This window comes from Taudactylus pleione, unplaced genomic scaffold, assembly GCF_031769625.1.
Source record: "Taudactylus pleione unplaced genomic scaffold, aTauple2 ptg000248l, whole genome shotgun sequence".
Classification (NCBI taxonomy): Eukaryota; Metazoa; Chordata; class Amphibia; order Anura; family Myobatrachidae; genus Taudactylus; species Taudactylus pleione.
This window is the reverse complement of record NW_028284650.1, coordinates 1,300,100-1,322,763: the sequence shown is the minus strand read 5'-3', so window position 1 is coordinate 1,322,763 and position 22,664 is coordinate 1,300,100. Positions and strand designations below refer to the sequence as shown.

General features: G+C 45.9%; 3 protein-coding genes across 3 annotated transcripts; 1 reads left to right on the top strand and 2 right to left on the bottom strand.

Moving 5' to 3' along the window:
- Window positions 1-18,428: 18,428 nt before the first annotated feature.
- LOC148515476 (histone H2B 1.1-like) lies at window positions 18,429-19,524 on the bottom strand. The gene has a single exon (XM_088479945.1). The coding sequence runs from the start codon at window positions 19,505-19,507 to the stop codon at window positions 19,127-19,129; it is 381 nt and encodes a 126-aa protein (XP_088336071.1). The 5' UTR covers window positions 19,508-19,524; the 3' UTR covers window positions 18,429-19,126.
- A 286-nt stretch (window positions 19,525-19,810) lies between these two features.
- LOC148515475 (histone H2A type 1-like) lies at window positions 19,811-20,294 on the top strand. Its single transcript, XM_088479944.1, has one exon. It carries the CDS (start codon window positions 19,847-19,849, stop codon window positions 20,237-20,239), a length of 393 nt encoding a protein of 130 aa, XP_088336070.1. The 5' UTR covers window positions 19,811-19,846; the 3' UTR covers window positions 20,240-20,294.
- Window positions 20,295-20,770: 476 nt separating this feature from the next.
- LOC148515474 (histone H3) lies at window positions 20,771-21,257 on the bottom strand. Its single transcript, XM_088479943.1, has one exon. The coding sequence runs from the start codon at window positions 21,239-21,241 to the stop codon at window positions 20,831-20,833; it is 411 nt and encodes a 136-aa protein (XP_088336069.1). The 5' UTR covers window positions 21,242-21,257; the 3' UTR covers window positions 20,771-20,830.
- Between the last annotated feature and the right edge of the window lie 1,407 nt (window positions 21,258-22,664).

The window sequence follows — 22,664 nt, the reverse complement described above, 5'->3', positions numbered from 1 at the left end:
TTGATGAAGTAGCTCCAGCTACCCATCACACACCACGTAAACTTAGACGTCAACCGTGGCATTCTAACTTTACAAGGCATCTACAAAAACTCTCACGTAAAGTAGAACGTCAGTGGCGAAAGTCTCATACTCCAAGTGACTTCCTCACATATAAGACTATCTACAACTCTTATCGTACTGCTCTGGACACTGCCAAACAATCATATTTCCAATCTCTTATCTCTGCTCAAGCCTCTAACCCCAAGCGACTTTTTAATACATTTAAACTGCTTCTTACCCCTCCCTCACCCAAACCACCTGCTACTATCTGTGCACAAGATTTGGCATCCTATTTTAGGGACAAGATTGATGAGATACGAAATGAAATGGTATGCTCTTCCTCAGCTAGTGACCTGCTCAATTCGCTACCTGTATCCTCTGGCATATTCTCTTCATTTGATCTCACAAATGAAGATGAAGTATCTTCCCTCTTCTCATCCTCCTACTCTATTACCTCTTCTCTAGATCCTATATCCTCACAAATCAGTAAAGCTCTGTCTCCTGTGCTTATCCCAACCCTAACTAAAATCTGTAATCTCTCTCTCTCTACTGGCATCTTTCCATCACTGTTCAAGCATGCAGTGATTACTCCTATTCTGAAAAAACAAAACTCTGACCCCAACACTCTCTCAAATTACCGTCCTATCTCCCAGCTCCCATGCCCCTCCAAGCTACTTGAGAGACTTGTCTACACTCGCCTCACACACTTTCTTAACTCACACAACCTATTGGACCCACTTCAGTCTGGCTTCCGTTCCCAACACTCCACAGAGACAGCACTGACTAAGGTAGTAAATGATCTGGTCACTGCCAAGGCTAAAGGCCATTACTCACTCCTATTCTTCTAGATCTCTCTGCTGCTTTTGACACTGTTGACCACTCTCTTCTCATACAAACACTACAATCCCTGGGTTTTAAGAACACTGCTCTTTCTTGGTTCTCTTCCTACCTATCTGATCGCTCTTTCACTGTTCGTTTTTCTGACTCTGCCTCCTCTTCGCTACCTCTATCAGTTGGAGTACCTCAAGGCTCTGTGTTAGGGCCTCTATTATTCTCAATCTATACCTCCTCTCTTGGCAAACTAATCAGCTCTTTTGGATTTCAGTACCATCTGTATGCGGATGATACTCAAATCTACCTATCTTCCCCAGATTTATCACCAACTGTACTAGTCCGTGTCACTGAATGTATTTCTGCAATTTCATCTTGGATGTCATCTCGCCACCTGAAACTTAATATTTCTAAAACAGAATTAATTATATTTCCACCAGCCAACAACAGTTACCAACATGATCTCTCTATCACAGTTGATAAGTCGACAATCCACCCTGCCCCACAAGCTCGCTGCCTTGGTGTCATCCTTGACTCTGAACTGTCCTTTGTTCCCCACATTCAATCTGTCTCTAAATCATGTTACATACATCTAAAAAACATATCCAAAATGCGACCATATCTCACACAAGACACTGCAAAAACTCTAATTCATGCACTTATTATTTCCCGCATTGACTATTGCAATAGTCTCCTTACTGGTCTTCCCAAAAACAGGCTATCGCCATTACAATCAATTATGAATGCAGCTGCAAGGCTTATCTTCCTTGCCAAACGTTCATTGTCTGCTGCCCCGCTCTGTCAGTCCCTCCATTGGTTGCCGGTTTTCTACCGTATTCAATACAAAATACTCTTACTTACACATAAGGCTATTAACCAAACCACACCAACATACATCTCTTCACTCATCTCAAAATATCGCCCTACCCGACCTCTCCGCTCAGCACAAGATCTGCGTCTCTCATCCCCATGCATTACTTGCTCCCAGTCACGGTTACAGGACTTTCTTAGGGCTGCACCCACTCTATGGAATGCCTTACCACGCAAAATACGACTTTCCTCTAGTCTCCAATCCTTCAAGCGATCCCTGAAAACTCACCTCTTCAGGCAAGCTTATCAGATCCCAGAACCGCCCTCACAACCTTCATAGTTACCATATCTAATTACATCCCCTTTTACAGTCCACACATATCCTCACACATTGTCTTTCTCTCACATCCTCATGACATTTGGCCGACATTCCTGTGTGACTGGATCATGCAGCCAACCAAGAAACTGTGCATTTTTTACTGGACCAAGATGCAATATATAGCACCTATCCTTGTGTATCAATGCCTATTTCCCTATTTCATTTCATCCCTCAGGTATGTGATATTTCATCTCTCATCCTGCTTACTGCATATATACTCTGCATAGACCTTCATGCAATCATGTGCAGTTTTTAAATGAATGTGATATTTCATCTCTTGCATAGAATTGTTTTTACATGTATAGTCTATATTGTTCAGTGAAGCATAGTTTATGGTATATATCTGGCCTGGCTTTTGCTCCAACTCAGATCAAGTTATCTCCTTTGATCAGCAGAGCAATTGAGTCAGTTGTAGCCTGTCTTAATCAAGGATACCACTCCTTTATATTCAGTCTAGGGGCAGCTGGGGCTGTTTGCAGCTGGGGTTAAAAGCACCAAGTGTTAAAGGCACAAAGCGTGATTACATAACAGTTAATCAAACAGTTGAACAAACATTGACCAACATCTAAGGTAATTTCAGATTAAGAAACTGATTGCTTTAAAATTTGACTAAAAATAACAAACCTAAAACTCACCATGTACTACACATTTCTTTTTATCAACTCTCTCCTTTGTATTTTCTCTAAGGATATAACATCCCTAACTCTCCCTGCTTCTCCCCTCTCTGGGCACACTGCCGCCCTATTGAGTCACTCACCTCCTCTAAAAACTAATGAGATTTATTTTCATCAAAAATTGACAATTACAGCCTCATTGTGTCACTATAAAAAACTTTTACACACCTACAACTATATCTACTTCTCCATCCTTCTGCTTTTATTATCTGGTGACATATCACCAAATCCAGGCCCCTCACACATACAGCGGATTACTATGGAATATATATCCTGCAAACCTCACATGTCTCCCATCACCCTCCAAATCAATAAATGTGCCATATAGAATTCACACTTGATCACAACTTATTATTTTACATCTGAACATCTCTTTACAATAACTGCTTTCACCAATTTCGACATTTACCTGAGACTGCTGGTTCACACGTTAACCACACTCTCTAAATAGCCCCACATGAAGTGGCTTCTGCCACCCGTCAGACTTCACGTAAACTGATATAACAGCCATGGCTCTCCACAAACACCTACAAAAACTGCCTCTTAAAGTAGAATGTCAGTGGCGTAAATCTTAATTCAAATGACTTCCACACATACTCTAAAATAGGAATCCAGCCATCTGTCATCCTAACCCTCTGTCCCACGCTCACTGTCTACCACATCTGTGTCACCCCTGTCTGTCTGCCCATCCCCTTTAGAATGTAAGCTCTCACGAGCAGGGCCCTCTATCCTCTTGTGCTTATCCTTTCTTTACGTATACTATCTGCTCTATACTCAAAAGCACCTAACCCGTGACTTTTGCCATCCTGCTTCTGTTGCAGCAGTGTTTATATACCATGTACTTGTCTTGTAGTGTCTTAAACTGTATGACACTGTTTTCTTGTTCTGTTCAACTGTTTATGTACTATGTTTCTGTACTATGTAAGGCGCTGCGGAACCCTTGTGGCGCCATATAAATAAAGGATAATAATAATAATAATAATAATAATAATAATAATAATAATATAGATTGTAAGCTTGCGAGCAGGGCCTTCCTACCTATATATCTGTCTGTTATTACCCAGTTTTGTTCTATCAATGTTGACAATTGTAAAGCGCAACGGAATATGCTGCGGTATATAAGAAACTGTAAATAAATAAATAAATAAATTAGTTGGTCATATGTAAGTGACCCCCTTCTGTGGAATCCAAATGTCAAATTTGTTGCCCAAGACTCTTTAACTCTTGCAACACTACAGCCATTTATTCAAAATGGTAAAATCCGGTGCCTGTGCCCAATTTGCTAGCCTATTTCATGCCTAAAACCTTGTTGGGCCAGGCAAAATACAAATGGGTCAAGAGAAAGTGACCTCATGCTATTGGTTGGTAGTGTCAAATTTGGTGCCCAAAGCTATTTAACCCTTGCATCACTACAGCTACTTATTAAAAATGGTAAAATATGGTGCCTGTGCCTACTTTGCCAACCTATTTCATGCCCAAAACCTTTTTTTGGCCATGCAAAATAAAAGTGGGTCAAATGTAGTTGACCCCCCTTCTGTTTATTTAAAATGTAATTTTTGTGGTCCAAGGCTATTTAACCCTTGCAAAACTGCAGCTGCACTACATAATCAAATCAATACAATATGTGCCTATGCCCACTTTGCCAGCCTATTCAATGCCCAAAACCTTGTTGGGCCAGGCAAAATACAAGTGTGTCACAAGTAAGTGACCTCCCTCTGTTATAGTTTTACCACCTCTCTCTTGTCATACCTCATTCCCCTGCCTGTTCACCTTTACCTGACTCTACTTCATCCCTCCATTCCTCTCACCCCTCTTATTCACCTGCCTAATTCCGATATCCCCTCTCTTTAACAGCGTTAGTAGTTTTTACTCCCCGTCCCCAGGTACCTACCTCATTTCCTTCATCAATTTTACCTCTCCCTCTTTCCTCCCCTCCTATAACTTAATCCCTAACTCACTCACACATTCACTTACTTCAAGGGCGCGCTTTCGGCATAGAGATGGCTGGTGAGTAAATATCTCGACACAATGACTCAAATCATTTAGATGTACGAATGATTCCAGTCACTTAAAGTTTGGTGTGTGGAGACAGCCACCTCGCTAGTCTCTCACAGCCACATTGTGATTGGACGGCGGCACTTCGGGGTGACACCTCTCTGGGAAGGAGCAGTGAATGATGCTGCTGCAGACTGAGACATTATTATTATTATTATTATTATTATTATTATTATTATTATTATTATTATTATTATTATTATTATTATTATTATTATTATTTATTTATATGGCACCACAAGTGTTCCACAGCTTCTTACAAAGTACATAAACAAATTGTTGACAAGCGACTTACAGAACAATACAATACAGGACAAGGACATGGATAATATATATTGCTACATTAGCGACCATAACACCCAGACAAGAAACAGAGCATAAGCAACCAAGTGTTAGATGCCCTAGTGGTGAGTAAGATGCAGATGAAACTAAAGTAGAGAGAAGCACAAGAGGGCAGAGGGCCCTGCTCGTAAGAGCTTACATTCTTAAAGAATGTACTTTAGAGCCGACCCACTTGCAGAGGTCTAAGTCCAGGGCCGGCTCCAGGAGGAGTCAAGCTCCTATTCCTGTGCAAGAATGGGACGGCACCCGTTATGTGAGGGGTGGGTGCGGTGCAATGCCTGCTGCCGTGCAGGTGTACATCTGTTACTTACCTTGCGTCGCACCCTCTCACCTTCAGGCCGTGTGTTGAACAGACGGTCCAGGAACCTCCAAATAGAACACGGACACGATGACCTAGGAGGAAGGAGACGAGGTGAGTACCATCCTTCCTCACGTCGACCGACGGGCCCTACCGAACCGGGGGATAAATTCAGGTTTTAAGTGAAGATCATCATTGGCACTTTTGGCCTCAGATCCCGAATTTTCACCTATCGGTACTCACGCACCAGGTGAAGATCCGTCCTTGCACCGGGTTGCAAGGTTCACCGTCCGCCCAGAAGGAAGGAGAGATAGATAGTGACAAACAAACAGGGAGAGACAGTACACACAGAAATTTCTCACCGTGTCCACTCTTGCTCTTCGTCCGCTCACTCGCCTACAGGTCCCTGTAAGGAGATACACAACACAGCCGTGCAGGGCCTAAACCTATGTCAAGCAACTACACATACTAAAATGGCATCACCCTCAACCTACAGTGTGTGTAGTGCGACAGATATAACAACAACTAAACTTTTGCCCTGCACGGAACACCAAACAGACTAAATACACAAGATCAAAACACAGTGCTGTCCCTTTAAATGTCTGCTACCTATCCAGAGCTGGCCAGCTCCTCTTCTCGGTGACTGGGGAAACCACTACCTCATGGGTGGAAGCCGTACAGCTCTCCACCACTGCTCACACCTCTAATCATCTATGCGGGGGCTACCTAATTGGCTCAGGGCCCTGGACCTAACGCCCAGGGTCTTACCAGCGGCTCAGGGTTTATGCCTGCCTACTGCAGGGTACTCAAGGGACTTGGGCCTACTGCCCAGAGTCCCGCTCTATTTTGCAGCTCAGGCCTAGTGGCCTGCCTAACGGTGGGCTCTGGTAGTGGCCTGAGCCTAATGCCCAGACCACTTTTTATGGGGCTCAGGCCTATTTGCCTGCCTATCTGTGGGCTCTGGTAGTGGTCTGAGCCTAATGCCCAGACCACTTTATATGGTGGGTGGCTCGGGCAGTTGCCCGCCTACTTTATTATATAGTGACCTGGGCCTAGTACCCAGGCCACTTACACCTACTAATGGGGCAATCCTTTCATGGGGCCTAATGCCCGCTACTGTCCCCCGGGCCTTGTGCCCGACTAATTGCCCACGGGCCTAGTGCCCGACAATACTCCACGGGCCTAGCGCCCGACAATCCTGGCGGTCTAGGGAGGGGGGTATATGGTGGGCCTCACGGAGGGCCTACCTGCTACGTTGGAAGAGGCTGCGGGGGGAGCTTCGTGACGCTCTTTTACTTTCCTCCCCCACAGTCCTCTCCGGTCCTCAGCCGCATTCTTCGGCCGCTGGCCCGTCCTGGCCAGCGGCGCCGCCTCTTCTTCCTTTCTTCCAGCCGGCACCACCTGTCTTCTTCTTCTTTGTTGACAGCGGCGTCTTCTGGCCTCTTCCGCGGCCGCCGCCCCTGTTGCCGCGCCGATCTTCCGCTCTTCGGGAGGTCTTCTCTCCTCCCTCTCCGCCGCCGAACTGAACTTTCCAGCTCGGCGCCGTCTAATACAAGACGGCGCGAGTGGGTGGGGCTATGACGCGGCGAGCCGCGATTGGCTCGTCGCGTCCGCCTCTGATTGGCTGCTGGCCCGCGAGCCAGGTTTGGCTCGCGGCCAGAGCCAAATGCCCGCAGCGCCCAATGCCTGACCGGCGCTGGGAGCAGGTACTCTCTCCCAGCGCCGGCTACCCGACGCTTCTTGGCTGCCGGGCGCCAAGCTCCTCTGAGCTTGCGCCCGGAGCGAAGCTTCTCCCGGCGCCACTTTACCGCCGGCACTGGTGAAAGGGACCAGGCGGTCCCTTCACCAGGTGCCCGCGGTGTCTGCACCGACGCTAGGGACATTACTGTCCCAGCGCCGGCAACGGATGTGTCCCGCAGAGGACACATCCCTCCTGCCTGCCCCTGCACCTCGGCTGATGCTGGGATCAAACACGTGATCCCAGCACAGCCTTCCACAGTTACTCTTCTCGCTTGGCAAAGCTGTGCACCATCGATAAAGGGGCATGGCCTACTTTCCATAGGCAATGCATCAAAGATGATGTTAATTGGAGGAATACCTGTATGGCACGCCTCCCGTTTCATGTCAGGCTGGGGACAAGCCCAGTTTTCTGTCAGCAGCTGGGCTGCCCCAGCCGTCTACCAGCACTGAATGGATGCCACACGCATGCCCTTAAAATTATAATACGCAGAACTGTAATCTCAGCACGGGAGTGGCTCAGGGGGCCCTATGTAAGCCCTCAGATAAACAGCACAGTAATAGTTGCTGCACCACCTATCCTTTCAAAGTGTTTTGGGACCGTTTGTCCCTTTCACGGTGGTGATGAGAACTGGATTCACTTTAAATAGCCGCGCAGCCAGTCCCTTCCGGTACCGGTTTGAAGAGATCCAAAAGTTGCGGTGTGGGAAGAGACTGTAGCTTAGCGTATTCCCTGATGTGTCATATGCTCTGTCATGTACACCTAATGGTGGTCCCTCTGATCTGAAGTGAGTTGTAGTCTTTCCTTCTTTATATCTTTTCCGAACGTGGCCGGAAGTGATGTGTTCGGGCGGGCCGAATGCAGGGAAACTTTGTCTCTGAATATATTGTTCCTAGGCTTGCGATTTTGTTGTGGAAATGAAGGTAAACATCAGCACAATTTTTAATTTAGCATCACTGTGCTACAAACAAAAAATCCAATGTTATTTACCAATACTTACCCCTCCAGCGAGGACCCACAAAGTCCTCCTCCTCTTCAAGGTCCTCCGTTGGGCTGCTGGCAACCAAACGCTGGTAGCAACAGGGTCTTTTGTAATACGCATGCGCAACACGGGGACCCAGCAGTGGCTGGAAGGCTTTGCTGAAGCCAGAAGGGCCGTGACTGGTGCCCATTGCCGTCTATTGGGACTTCAGTGCTCTCACCATCTTTGATTACCGCTGTTTGTTAAATGCTGAAAAGAAGTCATACCCCTAGCGAGCGCTAAAGGAAATATACTATGTTGATAAATGGGGGCCTGAAAGTGTCTTTATTGTAGTTGCCAGAATACTGTTTATGATGGAGGATATTCTCTCATTAGGAAAAGTGATACAAGTCTCAGACTTTTGCTATACTGAATATATATTGGCCAGGCTGAGACCTTAGGTAACGGACTACAAGTCTCAGACTTTTGCTATACTGAATATACTGAATATATATTGGCCAGGCTGAGAACTTAGGTAACGGACTACAAGTCTCAGACTTTTGCTATACTGAATATACTGAATATATATTGGCCAGGCTGAGAACTTAGGTAACGGACTACAAGTCTCAGACTCTTGCTGATAAGCAATGTTATTTAGCATAACACTGCATAGTATATTAGTTTGATGTTTTTAGTTTCATTGCTAGTTAGCTCATTGAGCCTGTTATTAGCCTAGTGGTATGTGCTGTGTGTTTGTTTAACTCAATTTATTGCTAGCTATATTAGTGGGAGGGTGCTGGGCTTGTAAGCCATCAGTAATTTAACATGCCAGGTCTCCTACATATTGGTCATTAGTAGGCTGGAATAGAATGGCTGGAATTGCCCCATTCAGAAGTGCATTTTAAGATTAATACTGGCGTTACACCAGCATTGAACCAAAGTGGAACAGAAGGGAAACAACCGATCTACACTACTAAAAACCTAATCTAGATTTGGAGGAAAACCATCAACAAAGGTGATTTTAAAATCTCACTGCTATAAACTCCTGCTGACTGCATAACCTGGACTTTCAACACTGAACTCTGGTTGCTATAAAAACTCTGGCCATCACTTCTTACTATTTGTGCTGTCTCTGTGCTTAACTGATAATCTTACTGAAAACTGTTAATATCAGCTTAACTCTGTAATAATGTATTTTTACATTAGCACTTTGGTCTAGTCTTACATGATCTAGCTACTGCTACTCTCTACTCTAATATTCAAATTCTGCACCCATCTTATCTCCACTTTTTCTAAACTCTATAATTTATTTTTGTTGTGCTGACACTTTACCTCATCCTTACCATGACCATGTTGTCTCCTCCCTTCACTCAGTTTCTAACTAATCTTTTGTTCTGCCCTCTGACTCCACCTCTATCCTTTCCCCCTTCTCTCCTCCACCTCCTCCTATCTCCCCTTCTCTCTCTTCCTTCCTCCCCCTTTTCTCCCATTACTCCATTTTCTTTCTCTTATACCCCCCAAGGATCCTACTACCCCACTGGTAATCTTTCCTCCCTTACTTATCTCCCTGTCACTTTGCCCCACTTTCATTCACGTCTCCTTAACTTCCCTCCCTGCCCACTTCCTACAGGGTCCCCTCCTAGCACAGGAGCACGCATGATCCTTACATTCTATTCATCTCGGTCTCCCAAAGTATTCTCATCTCCACGCTATTGCAACCCTGATAATCTCATTCACATCTCTCCTATCAACTCTGTCACTCTATCCTGTGCCCTCTGGAATGCCAGATCAGTCTGTAACAAACTGGCCCCCACCCATGATCTTTTCATCTCCAACTCCCTGAATCTCCTGACCATTACTGAAACCTGGATTTTACCCTCTGACACCACTTCTCCTGCAGCTCTCTTTTATGGGGGCCTCACCTTCTCCCACACCCCCAGGCCTGGGGGTCGCCATGGTGGTGGTGATGGGGTCCTTGGATCACCTGGTTACTCATACCAACATATACCATCAGAACCATCCATTACATTCTCCACATTTGAAGTTCATGCTATACGCCTCTTCCAACCAGTACACCTCAGAGTAGCTGTCATCTACCGTCCCCCTGGCCCTCCCTCCAAGTTCCTTGACAACTTTGCTTCCAGGCTCACTCACTTTCTCTCCTCAGACCTTACCTCTATTATCCTCGGTGACTTCAATATTCCTATTGATATCCCCACAGAATCTGCTGCCTCCAAACTACTCACCCTCACTTCCTCATTTGGACTCTCCCAATGGACCTCCTCACCCTCCCATGCGAGTGGGCATTTGCTTGATCTGGTATTCACTCACCGTTGTGATATTTCTGCTTACTCCAATTCCCCATTCCCCCTCTCTGACCATCACCTCCTCTCTTTTAACCTATCCCTCTCTCCTTCCCCTCCACTACCTCCGAAAGCCACCATCACTAAGCGTAACATTGAAGCCATCGACACTGCTTTTTTTTCTTCCCTACTTGACTCACTTCTCTCCCCTATCCTCTCTTTCTCCTGCGCTGAACAAGCTGCTTCCCTATACAATGCCTCCCTTACTTCTGCTCTTGACTCTGTTGCTCCGGCGATCACTACTCACCCTCGCAAATCCACACCTCAACCCTGGCATTCCAAATGCACCAGATACCTGCAAAAATGTTCACGAACCGCCGAGCGACAGTGGAGAAGATCACCCTCTCAGGCAGATTTTCTCCATTTCAAATTCATGCTGTCATCCTACAGTGCTGCCCTTTCCCTCTCTAAACAGTCATATTTCAAGAATCTCATCTCCTCCCTGTCCTCAAATCCCCAGCGTCTCTTTTCCACCTTCAACTCCCTCCTCTGCCCACCCCCTCCTCATCTCCCCTCCTTGCTCTCTGCCACTGACTTTGCTACCTAGTTCACATCTAAAATTGATTCCACACGTCAAGACATCATATCCAACCAGTCCCCCAGCTCTCCACCTCCTCATTTCCCGGATCACCGCTCCCCATCCATTTTACAGACTCTGCCATCCTTCTCCCCTGTGACTGGAGAGGAAGTTAAGGCCCTTATCCAGTCCTCCCCCCCTTCCACCTCTCCCCTCGACCCTATCCCCTCCCACCTCCTCCGCTAACTCTCTCCTTCTGCCTGCTCCCATCTTGCCTATCTCCTTAATCTCTCCCTCTCATCTGGCACTGTTCCTTCTGCATTCAAGCATGCCCGTGTTTCCCCCATTCTTAAAAAATCTAACCTTGATCCTAACATTCTCTCTAACTACCGTCCAATCTCTCTCCTCCCTTTTGCCTCCAAACTCCTTGAGCGTATTGTTTACAACCGCCTCACCACATTTTTTTCCTCCCACTCCCTCCTTGACCCTTTTCAGTCTGGCTTCCGTTCTCTCCACTCCACTGAAACTGCCCTCACAAAAGTCAGCAATGACCTCCTTGCTGCCAAATCCAAGGGCCACTACTCACTGCTCATTCTCCTTTATCTCTCTGCTGCTTTTGACACTGTGGAACACCCTCTACTGCTGCATATCCTTCACTCCCTTGGTCTACGTGACACTGCTCTCTCCTGGCTGTCCTCCTACCTCTCTGACCATTCCTTCTCTGTTTCCTCTCATAGCGACTCCTCCCCCCCACAGCCTCTTACAGTAGGTGTTCCCCAAGGTTCTGTTCTTGGACCTCTCCTATTCTCTCTCTATACATCTTATCTAGGTAAACTCATCCGCTCTTTTGACCTCCATTATCATCTCTATGCTGATGATACTCAGATCTACCTTTCCTCACCTGATCTTTCCCCCTCTCTACTGACTTGTATATCCAACTGTCTCTCTGCTATCTCTTCCTGGATGTCCCAGCGATTTCTCAAACTTAATATGTCTAAGACTGAGCTGATAGTCTTCCCACCCTCCCACATAACATCATGTCCCACTATTTTTTTATTAATAGATGGCATTACTATTTCATCTAGCCCCAAAGTGCGTTGTCTTGGAGACATCTTGGACTCTTCCCTCTCCTTCAAACCACACATTCAGAACCTCTCGCAGTCCTGTCGTTTCCATCTCAAGAATATTTCCAAGATCAGCCCCTTTCTCACCCAGGATGCTACCAAAACCCTTGTACATTCACTGGTCATGTCCAGACTGGACTACTGTAACCTTCTCCTAGCTGGCCTCCCCAAATCCCATATCTCTCCTCTCCAGTCTGTGCTCAATGCTGCTGCTCGGCTCATCTTCCTCTCCAAACGCTCTACATCTGCCTCCACTCTTTTGCAAGCCCTCCACTGGCTCCCATTCCCTTTCAGAACCCAATTCAAGTCTCTTACACTCACTTACAAAGCCCTCACCCGTTCCTCTCCCATTTACATCTCTGATTTCATCTCCCTTCACTCTTCTGTCCGCCCTCTTCGTTCACTTAATACACGCCGCCTTTCATGCCAGTTGATTATTTCTTCCCAATCCCGCCTCCAAGACTTTGCCCATGCTGCTCCTCACCTTTGGAACTCCCTCCCTCTCCCTATCAGACTCTGCACCTCTCTACCATCTTTCAAACAAGCTCTTAAGACCCACTACTTCATTAAAGCCTTCCAGCTCTCATCCTAACTTGCTGCTACATCTTCCTTTCTCCCGGCCCACCCCATTCTGTGTCACTCCTGTTTGTCTTCCCCTCCCTTAAAGAATGTAAGCTCTTTCGAGCAGGGCCCTCTACCCTCTTCTGCTTCTCCCTACTGTAATTTAATTTATCTCTTACTAGCCACTAGGGCAACTAACACTTGGCTGCTTATGCGGGCGTTAATGTCACTAATATAGCAATGTTTATCCATGTCCTGTATTGCATTGTATTGTAAGTCAATGGTTACTTTTTTGTCTATGTACTTTGTAAGGCGCTGCGGAACACTTGTGGCACCATGTAAATAAATGATGATGATGATGATGATGATGGAGTTAATCCATTTTCTTCTCCTTTGTGTAAATCATATGGGGCATTCTAACTTCTTCTGCATAACAAACAGTGCATTGTGAGTGCCTTCAACATTCTGTGCAGCACAGGTAGATTTCTACTCTCACCTGCTGGTGCTGGGTCCCGCTATTTATTTAAGTTCACCCCACTCTGTTTGTTTCAAGTGCAAATTTTGTGGTCCATGGCTATTTAACCCTTGCAAAACTACCGCTACTTATTCAAATCAATACAATCTGTATTTGTGCCCACATTGCCAGCTTATTTCATGCTTTCCAGCCTATTTCATGCCCAAAACCCTTTTGGCCCTGGCAAAATACATGCGGGTCATATGTAAGTGATCTCCCTCTGTATGTTTCAAGTGTAATTTTTGTGGCTCGAGGCTATTTAACCCTTTAAAAACTACAGCTACTTATTCAAATCAATACAATCTGTACGTGTGCTCACTTTTTGCCAGGTATTCAGTCGGGAAGCCGGCGGACCTAATCCCTATAGCCGGCTTCCTGACTGTCATATCCCGGCAAGGGTCTAAAGGCAGGCGTCGATATGCCGACGCCTGTCATTAGACATACACTCGGAGCCCGACGCCCGGCATCCCGATCGAAGGGACGCCGAGCGCGGATAGCCACAGGGGGGGAGAGTTAGGTTTAGGGTTCCCGGGGGGGGACTTAGGGTTAAACACCCCCCCTGGGAGTTTAGGTGTAGGCTATGGGAAGGGGGAGTCAGCATTAGGCACCCCCTCAGGGGACTTAGGTTTAGGCGGCGGGGAAGGGTGGTTAGGTTTAGGCACTTAGAGAGGGGATTAGGGTTAGGCACTGGGGGGAAGGTTAGGGTAAGGCACCGCGAAGGAAGGGTTATGGGGGTCGAAATAGGTTAGTATATACTTACCTTTAATGATCGGGATTTCCTTTTCTGCCGAGATGCCGCTGTCAGGATTCCAACTGCCGGGCATGGGTCCAGCGGTAAATCATACCGATACCCTTTGCCAGCCTATTTCATACCCAAAGCCTTATTGGGCCATGCAAAATACAAGTGGGTCACGAGAAAGTGACCTCATGCTACTGGTTGGTAGTGTCAAACTTGGGGCCCAAGGCTATTTAACCCTTGCATCACTACAGCTACAATACTTGTTCAAAATGGTATAATGTGGTTCCTGTGCCCACTTTGCCAGCCTATTACATGCCCAAAGCCTAGCTGTACCAGGCAAAATACAAGTTTGTTTCCCAAGGCTATTTAACCATTGCACAACTACAGCTACTTATTCACATATATAGGTATTGTGCCCACTTTACCACCCTATTTCATGCCTAAAACATTGTTAGGCCAGCCCAATTGCATTAAGGTTATATGTATGTGACCTTCCTCTGTGAACTCCAAGTGTCAAATTTTGTTGCCCACGGCTATTTAACCCTCACACAACTACAGCTACTTATTCATGTGTATAATATCTGGTTTCCATGCCCACTTTACCACCCTATTTCATGCCTAAAACCTTATTGGACAAAGCCAATTGCATGAGGGTTATATGTAAGTGACCGCCCTCTGTGGTTTCCAAGTGTCATATTTGTTGCCCAAGGCTATTTAACCCTTGCACAACTATAGCTACTTATTATTTTTATTATTATCATCATTTATTTATATGGCGCCACAAGTGTTCCGTAGCACCTTACAAACTATATAGACAAATAAGTAACCAGTGACTTACATTACAATACAATACATTACAATACAGGACATGGATAATAAACATTGCTATATTAGCGAACTTTACGCCCACATAAGCAGCCAAGTGTCAGTTGCCCTAGTGGGGAGTAAGATAAATTAAATGACAGTAGGGAGAAGCACAAGAGGGTAGAGGGCCCTGCTCGAAAGAGCTTACATTCTTAAAGGGAGGGGTACACAAACAGAAGTGACACAGAATGGGGTAGGCGGGGAGAAAGGAAGATGTAGCAGCAAGTTAGAATGAGAGCTGGAAGGCTTTAATGAAGTAGTGGGTCTTGAGAGCTTGTTTCAAAGATTGTAGAGAGGTGCAGAGTCTGATGGGGAGAGGGAGGGAATTCCAAAGGTGGGAGCAGCACGGGTAAAATCTTGGAGGCGGGAGTGGGAGGAAGTAATCAATTGGCATGAAAGGCGGCGCGTATTAAGTGAACAAAGAGGGCGTACAGAAGAGTGAAGGGAGATGAGATCAGAGATGTAAATGGGAGAGGAAGGGGTGAGCGCTTTGTAAGTGAGTGTGAGAACCCTGAATTGTTTTCTGAAAGGGAATGGGAGCCAGTGGAGGGCTTGCAAAAGAGGGGAGGCAGATGTAGTAGAGCGTTTGGAGAGGAAGATGAGCCGAGCAGCAGCATTGAGCACAGACTGGAGAGGAGAGAGATGGGATTTGGGGAGGCCAGCTAGGAGAAGGTTACAGTAGTCCAATCTGGACATGACCAGTGAATGTATGAGGGTTTTGGTAGCATCCTTGCTGAGAAAGGGGCTGATCTTGGAAATATTCTTGAGATGGAAACGACAGGACTGCGAGAGGTTCTGAATGTGTGGTTTGAAGGAGAGGGAAGAGTCCAAGATGTCTCCAAGACAACGTACTTTGGGACTAGATGAGATAGTTATGCCATCTATTAATAAAGAAATAGTGGGACATGATGTTATGTGGGAGGGTGGGAAGACTATCAGCTCAGTCTTAGACATATTAAGTTTGAGAAATCGCTGGGACATCCAGGAAGAGATAGCAGAGAGACAGTTGGATATACAAGTCAGTAGACAGGGGGAAAGATCAGGTGAGGAAAGGTAGATCTGAGTATCATCAGCATAGAGATGATAATGGAGGTCAAAAGAGCTGATGAGTTTACCTAGATAAGATGTATAGAGAGAGAATAGGAGAGATCCAAGAACAGAACCTTGGGGAACACCTACTGTAAGAGGCTGTGGCGTGGAGGAGTCGTCGTGAGAGGAAAAAGAGAAGGAACGGTCAGAGAGGTAGGAGGACAGCCAGGAGAGAGCAGTGTCACGTAGACCAAGGGAGTGAAGGATATGCAGCAGTAGAGGGTGGTCCACAGTGTCAAAAGCAGCAGAGAGGTCAAGGAGAATGAGCAGGGAGTAGTGGCCCTTGGATTTGGCAGCAAGGAGGTCGTTGCTGACATCTGTGAAGGCGGTTTCAGTGGAGTGGAGAGAACGGAAGCCAGACTGAAAAGGGTCAAGGAGGGAGTGGGAGGAAAGAAATGTGGTGAGGCTGTTGTAAACAATACGCTCAAGGAGTTTGGAGGCAAAAGGGAGGAGAGAGATTGGTCGGTAGTTAGAGAGAATGTTAGGATCAAGGTTAGGTTTATTTAAGAATGGGGGAGACAAGGGCATGCTTAAATGCAGAAGGAACAGTGCCAGAAGATAGGGAGAGATTAAGGAGGTGGGCAAGATGTTAGCAGGCAGAAGGAGAGAGGTAGCGGAGGAGGGGAGAGGTGGAAGGGGGGGAGGACTGGATAAGGGCCTTAACTTCCTCTCCAGTCACAGGGGAGAAGGATGTCAGAGTCGGTTAAATGGATGGAGAGGGGTGATCCAGGAAAGGAGGAGGTGGGGAGCTGGGGGACTGGTCGGATATGATGCCCTGACGTATAGAATCATTTTAGATGTGAAATAGGTAGCAAAGTCAGTGGCAGAGAGCAAGGAGGGGAGACAAGGAGGGGGTGGGCAGAGGAGGGAGTTAAAGGTGGAAAAGAGACACTGGTGATAATAGGACAGGGAGGAGATGAGATTCTTGAAATATGACTGTTTAGAGTGAATATAGTGATTGGGCCAACTTTACCACCATATTTCATACCCAAAAACTTGTTGGGCAAGGTCAATTGCAAGTGGCTCATATGTAAGTGACCACCCTGTGTGGATGTCACGTGTCAAAGCGGTGCCCAAGGCTATTTAACCCTTGTACAACTACAGAAACTTATTCAATTATAGAAAATCTGGGACCTTTGCCCACTTTACCACTTATTTCATGCCAAAAACCTTAACCTCAATTTACCACCCTAGTTCATGCCCAAAACCTTGTTGGGCTTGGCCAATTGCAAATGGGTCATATGTAAGTGACCCCACTGTGTGAGTTCCAAGTGTCACATTTGTTGACCAAGGCTACAGTATTTGACCATTGCACAACACAGCTACTTATTCAAATGTGTTAATTGGTGACTGTGCCCACTTTACCACCCTATTTAATCTCCAAAACCTTATTGAGCAAGGCCAATTACAAGTGCGTCACATGTAAGTGACCTCCGTCTGTGGATTCCGAATGTCAAATTTGTTGCTCAAGGCTCTTTAACCCTTGCACAACTACAGCTACTTATTCAAATATAGAAAATCTAGTCCCTGTGCCCACTTTACACCTAATTTCATGCCCAAAAACTTGTTGGGCAAGGCAAATTGCAAGTTGGTCATATGTAAGTGACCCCCCCTCTGTGGATTCCAAGTGTCAAATTTGTTGCTCAAGGCAATTTAACCCTTGCACAACTTCAGCTACTTATTCAAATATATAAATTAGTCAATGTGCCCACTTTACCAACCTATTTCATGCCTAAAACCTTGTTGGGCAAGGCCAATTGCATGAGGGTTAAATGTAAAAGACCTTTCTGTCTGGATTCCAAGGGTCAAATTTGTTGCCCAAGGCTATTTAACCCTCACACAACTACAGCAACTTAGTCAAATTTATAAATTGGTGTCTGTGCCCACTTTAATGCCCTATTTCAAGCCCAAAACTTTGTTGGTGAAAGCCAATTGCATTTTAAATAAATGTAATTGACGCCCCTCTGTGGATTTCAAGTGTCAAATTTGTTTCCCAAGGCTATTTAACCCTCACACAACTACAGCTACTTATTCAAATGAATAAAATATGGTGCTGATGCCCAATTTACCACCCTAGTTCATGCCAAAACCTTGTTGGGCAAGGCCAATTGAAAGTGGGTCATTTGCAAGTGACCTTCCTCTGTGGATTCCAAGTGTCAAATTTGTTGCCCAAGGCTCTTTAAACCTTGCACAACTGCTTATATCAATATATAAATTGGTGCCTGTGCCCACTTTACCACCTAATTGCATGCCCAAAAAGCTTGTTGGGCAAGGCCATATGTAAGTGACCCCACTGTGTGAGTTCCAAGTATCAAATTTGTTGCCCAAGGCTATTTAACCCTTGCACAACTATAGCTACTTAAGCTGGCCATCCACTATACAATTTTTTGTCAGTTTCTGTCCAATCTGGCTGGTTGGAATAAAAACTTAGTAATGTATGGGAGCAAATGCCAGTCGATCATATGGTTTTAAGCACTAAAACAATCCATCCACGGACAGTAACATCACAGTTGTTTTTAAGAAGATGGTAAGAGAGACAGGAAACTGGTAGAGGTTTGGCTACGGGGGATGAGCTCGCTCTGACCAGAGGGCCTGATTCAGAGCCGGACGCTAATTGCAGCCGCTCGTTCCGAAAAATGGGCTGGCTATTTAAATTAAGTGCTCGCTCTTTGCAGTCTGTTGACGCCTCTATGTCTGAACGAGCGAACGAAACATGCGCTCACTATTTTGGAAAAAACGCCCCCTGGCCGCTGGCATCATACGTCATCTCCGCTATTTATTTGATTAATCAAGTACATCGAAAGGCGTATGAACTGCTCGCAGTGCTTGTGGTTGGATTTTCCTACCGCAATCATGCGAGCAGTTCAGGCTAAAAAACAACCAAGTGACGTGGTCGATGACACTGGCATTAGCTATTTTGCGAGCACACGATTTTCGACCACACTGACTGGTTCGTGCATGCGTACTAAAACCCATACGCATGCGCAGATGTGCGAACATCGCTCGGAGCGGCCGCTTACGAGCGGCTCTGAATCAGGCCCAGTGTACCTAGGAGATCTGTGTGATTTAGGAACATGGTGCAATTACAACAAAAACTCAGTAAAACAGGAGTCAGACAATACAGCCTAGATCACTGTATATTAGCCCAGGTCACAGCAATAGTTATAGCCCAATTAGAGAGGAGGTGGGTGGCCTTTGTGTTCATGTGGGAGGTAGAAGGAAAGCAGATCACTTGGCGCTGGTGTACTTGGTGACGGCCTTGGTGCCCTCGGACACGGCGTGCTTGGCCAGCTCTCCCGGCAGTAGCAGGCGTACGGCGGTCTGGATCTCCCGGGAGGTGATGGTGGAGCGCTTGTTGTAATGAGCCAGACGGGAAGCTTCCCCTGCAATGCGCTCAAAGATATCATTCACAAAGGAGTTCATGATGCCCATAGCCTTGGAGGAGATGCCGGTATCTGGGTGCACCTGCTTCAGCACCTTGTACACGTAAATGGCGTAACTCTCCTTCCGGGTCTTCCTACGCTTCTTCCCATCTTTCTTCTGGGTCTTAGTCACCGCTTTTTTTGAGCCTTTCTTGGGCGCTGGCGTAGACTTGGCTGGGTCAGGCATTATCGATATAACAGGTTTTCACACACAGAAAAAAAAACATGTAACTGAAATCTCCCAGACCTGCTTCATTTATAGTCAGCTCATGCAAATAAGGCTTTACCCGTGCTGAATGCACTATTGGGTAGACGTGTCATGTGATGTACTCCGCCTCAAAAACCCATTATTCATTTGCCGATTGGTTCGTGCATGAACATGTATTGCATTGGTTGCTTTTTAAGCAGACCAATCACAGAGCAGGTTGTAGGTCCCATCTGAGTGTATATATAACAAGCAGGTCAAGATCGCAAACTTGTTTCAGCCAGATTTATTATATTGTATCTTTGTGAGTCGGACTCAAGAATGTCTGGAAGAGGGAAACAAGGCGGCAAGACCCGGGCTAAGGCAAAGACCCGCTCATCTCGAGCTGGGCTCCAGTTTCCAGTCGGTCGCGTTCACCGTCTGCTGAGGAAGGGAAACTATGCAGAGCGTGTTGGAGCCGGGGCACCGGTGTACCTGGCCGCAGTTCTCGAGTACTTGACGGCTGAGATTCTGGAGCTTGCCGGAAATGCCGCCCGTGACAACAAGAAGACCCGCATTATCCCCCGCCACCTGCAGTTGGCTGTGCGTAATGATGAGGAGCTAAACAAGCTGCTCGGTGGGGTGACTATCGCTCAGGGAGGTGTCCTGCCCAACATCCAGGCTGTACTACTACCCAAGAAGACCGAGAGCCACAAGGCAGCTAAAAGCAAGTAAAGTTGCTTTTAGATACATGTCCCCATAACACAAAGGCTCTTTTCAGAGCCACCCACCCCGTCCCTAAAGAGCTGATTCATGGCTTCAAATATACCAGTGCGAGTAAACGAGCCCGATTTAGCGGTAGAGCCATTGTGCGCCTTCTAGAATTAGAAAACTTGTAATAGTGCAGACACCTAAAGGGGAAGTTTATAGCTCTGTGTATAGAACGTGGGGATGGCTCTGTAAAGGACTGTACAGGGAAACCCAACATTCTGATATAAACATTAAAGGTTTTTAACTTGATTTGCAACGACTACTTGTGACTTGTTAGCCTAGTTCCCTTTGCCAACGCTGGATAGATGAGACTTCAGCCTTTTAACGATGGCAGCGACAGGCTGGCAGGAAGGAGCGGGGTACTACAGAGTGTGGCAACTAAATAAGGAGACTGGTCATGTAGCCTCCACCGCGGGGGTAAACGGAGCTGAGATTTTAACAACGTTCTGCCACTTAAATTAATATGTAGTTTATGCTTCAGCTCTTTTAGAAAGATTTGGTGGCTCTGAAAAGAGCCTTTGTGTTTTTTGCGTGTATAGGAGTGCCGAGTACTATCTATGCCCTCTCCCCTCGGATCCTGCGGGCCAGCTGGATGTCTTTGGGCATGATGGTCACCCTCTTGGCGTGGATGGCGCACAGGTTGGTGTCCTCGAAGAGCCCGACCAGATAAGCCTCGCTGGCCTCTTGTAGGGCCATGACAGCAGAGCTCTGGAAGCGCAGGTCGGTCTTGAAGTCCTGGGCAATCTCTCTCACCAGACGCTGGAAGGGTAGCTTACGGATCAGCAGCTCAGTGGATTTCTGGTAGCGACGGATCTCTCGGAGGGCAACAGTCCCTGGTCGGTAGCGATGAGGCTTCTTCACACCGCCGGTAGCTGGGGCGCTCTTCCGCGCAGCCTTGGTTGCCAGCTGCTTGCGGGGAGCTTTCCCTCCTGTAGATTTGCGGGCGGTCTGCTTGGTTCTGGCCATCGTGCTATACGCTAGTACTGTTGGAAGTAGAATGAATATGACTAAAATAGCCGGCAACAACTCTATTTATGCGCTGTGATTTAATCAATTTAGAGCGCCCTTCTTCCTGATTGGCTGAGGGAAATTTTTGGCGGGCTCTTTCAAAGTTACAACGACTTTGTTTTCTCATCAGTTGATTATATACAGAATGTAAGATTACACGCCAGCGCGGAAATTACAATAAATGGTGTTTTTCGTTTGTTTTTGTTTCCTTCTATTCCAGCCAGAATAAACAACGAGAAACATACGGACGGTGATACACTACAATTGTGGACTCTGTTCGGGTGTAAAGTCTCTTGAAATAAATGACATAATCACATACAGTACTGAATAGCTGCCCTGAGCGGGAACAGTTTTGTGTTTAAACAATATGATACCTTCAAGCTACACTCCGGGAGATCATAGTATATACTGTAACTGCAGTAAAAGCAGCCTAGCTCAATGTATCAGCAAAATTCACAATATAATTATAACCATTTTACTAATAAAGCATTAGGAATACATTTATATTATGGTAGGTATCAGTTGTCAATTTGTCATATTGTAAATAGTATTTGAACTGAGTATACTCAGAAGTTTTGCATGCAGTGGATACAATACGATACTAATGAGAAACAGTTGCTTTTGTTACAATCCTATGAAACATTAGTGGATACAATCTGTGGCACATTAGTCCACAAGTTAAACTTCATAAATCGGAGAAACTACAGGAAGAAATACAGGGCTACCTCTGGATAATATATAAGGGTTCACAAAATACTGTACTCGGTGGAAATACAATTCAGAACCATTGTACTAAAGCTTTAGTATAGAAAATAAAACCCTTTTTATGGCTATAATAATCCCTGAATTTTTCTATCTGCACATTCAACATTCTTATTTATTATTTTTCGGCTGTTCTATTTCTACTGTCCATGACTCCTGAACATGCAAATACTTAGTTATTACTGAGATATAATTAGTAATAGGGAATAAAATATCATATGATATGAGAAAAAAGGAGACAAGAGAAATGGTTATCCAACATATGATATAACTTAAACATGCGACCAAAGGAAAATATATTCGTTTATGTTGTTTCCATTATTTTCCCCATCAAGTTAGTTAGTACCCAGTAGAAGAACACATAGCATAATAATCATCACATCAAATCCAGTTATCAGATCTCCCCCATCCTCCTGTTACTACAACATCTCCCCCCACACTCATCCATTTCTAAGCTCCTATCCTTCCTCTTTGGGGTAACACAGGCTGATCTGTCCCAGATGCTCTGCACCGGCGGAGATGTGTCATTATCATTTGACGTCCATAACTCGAAGCTACAAACCGCACCCGGTAGTTTGCTTAATGGTTCAGGGTCTATAGAACCTAGCATGGATCTGGG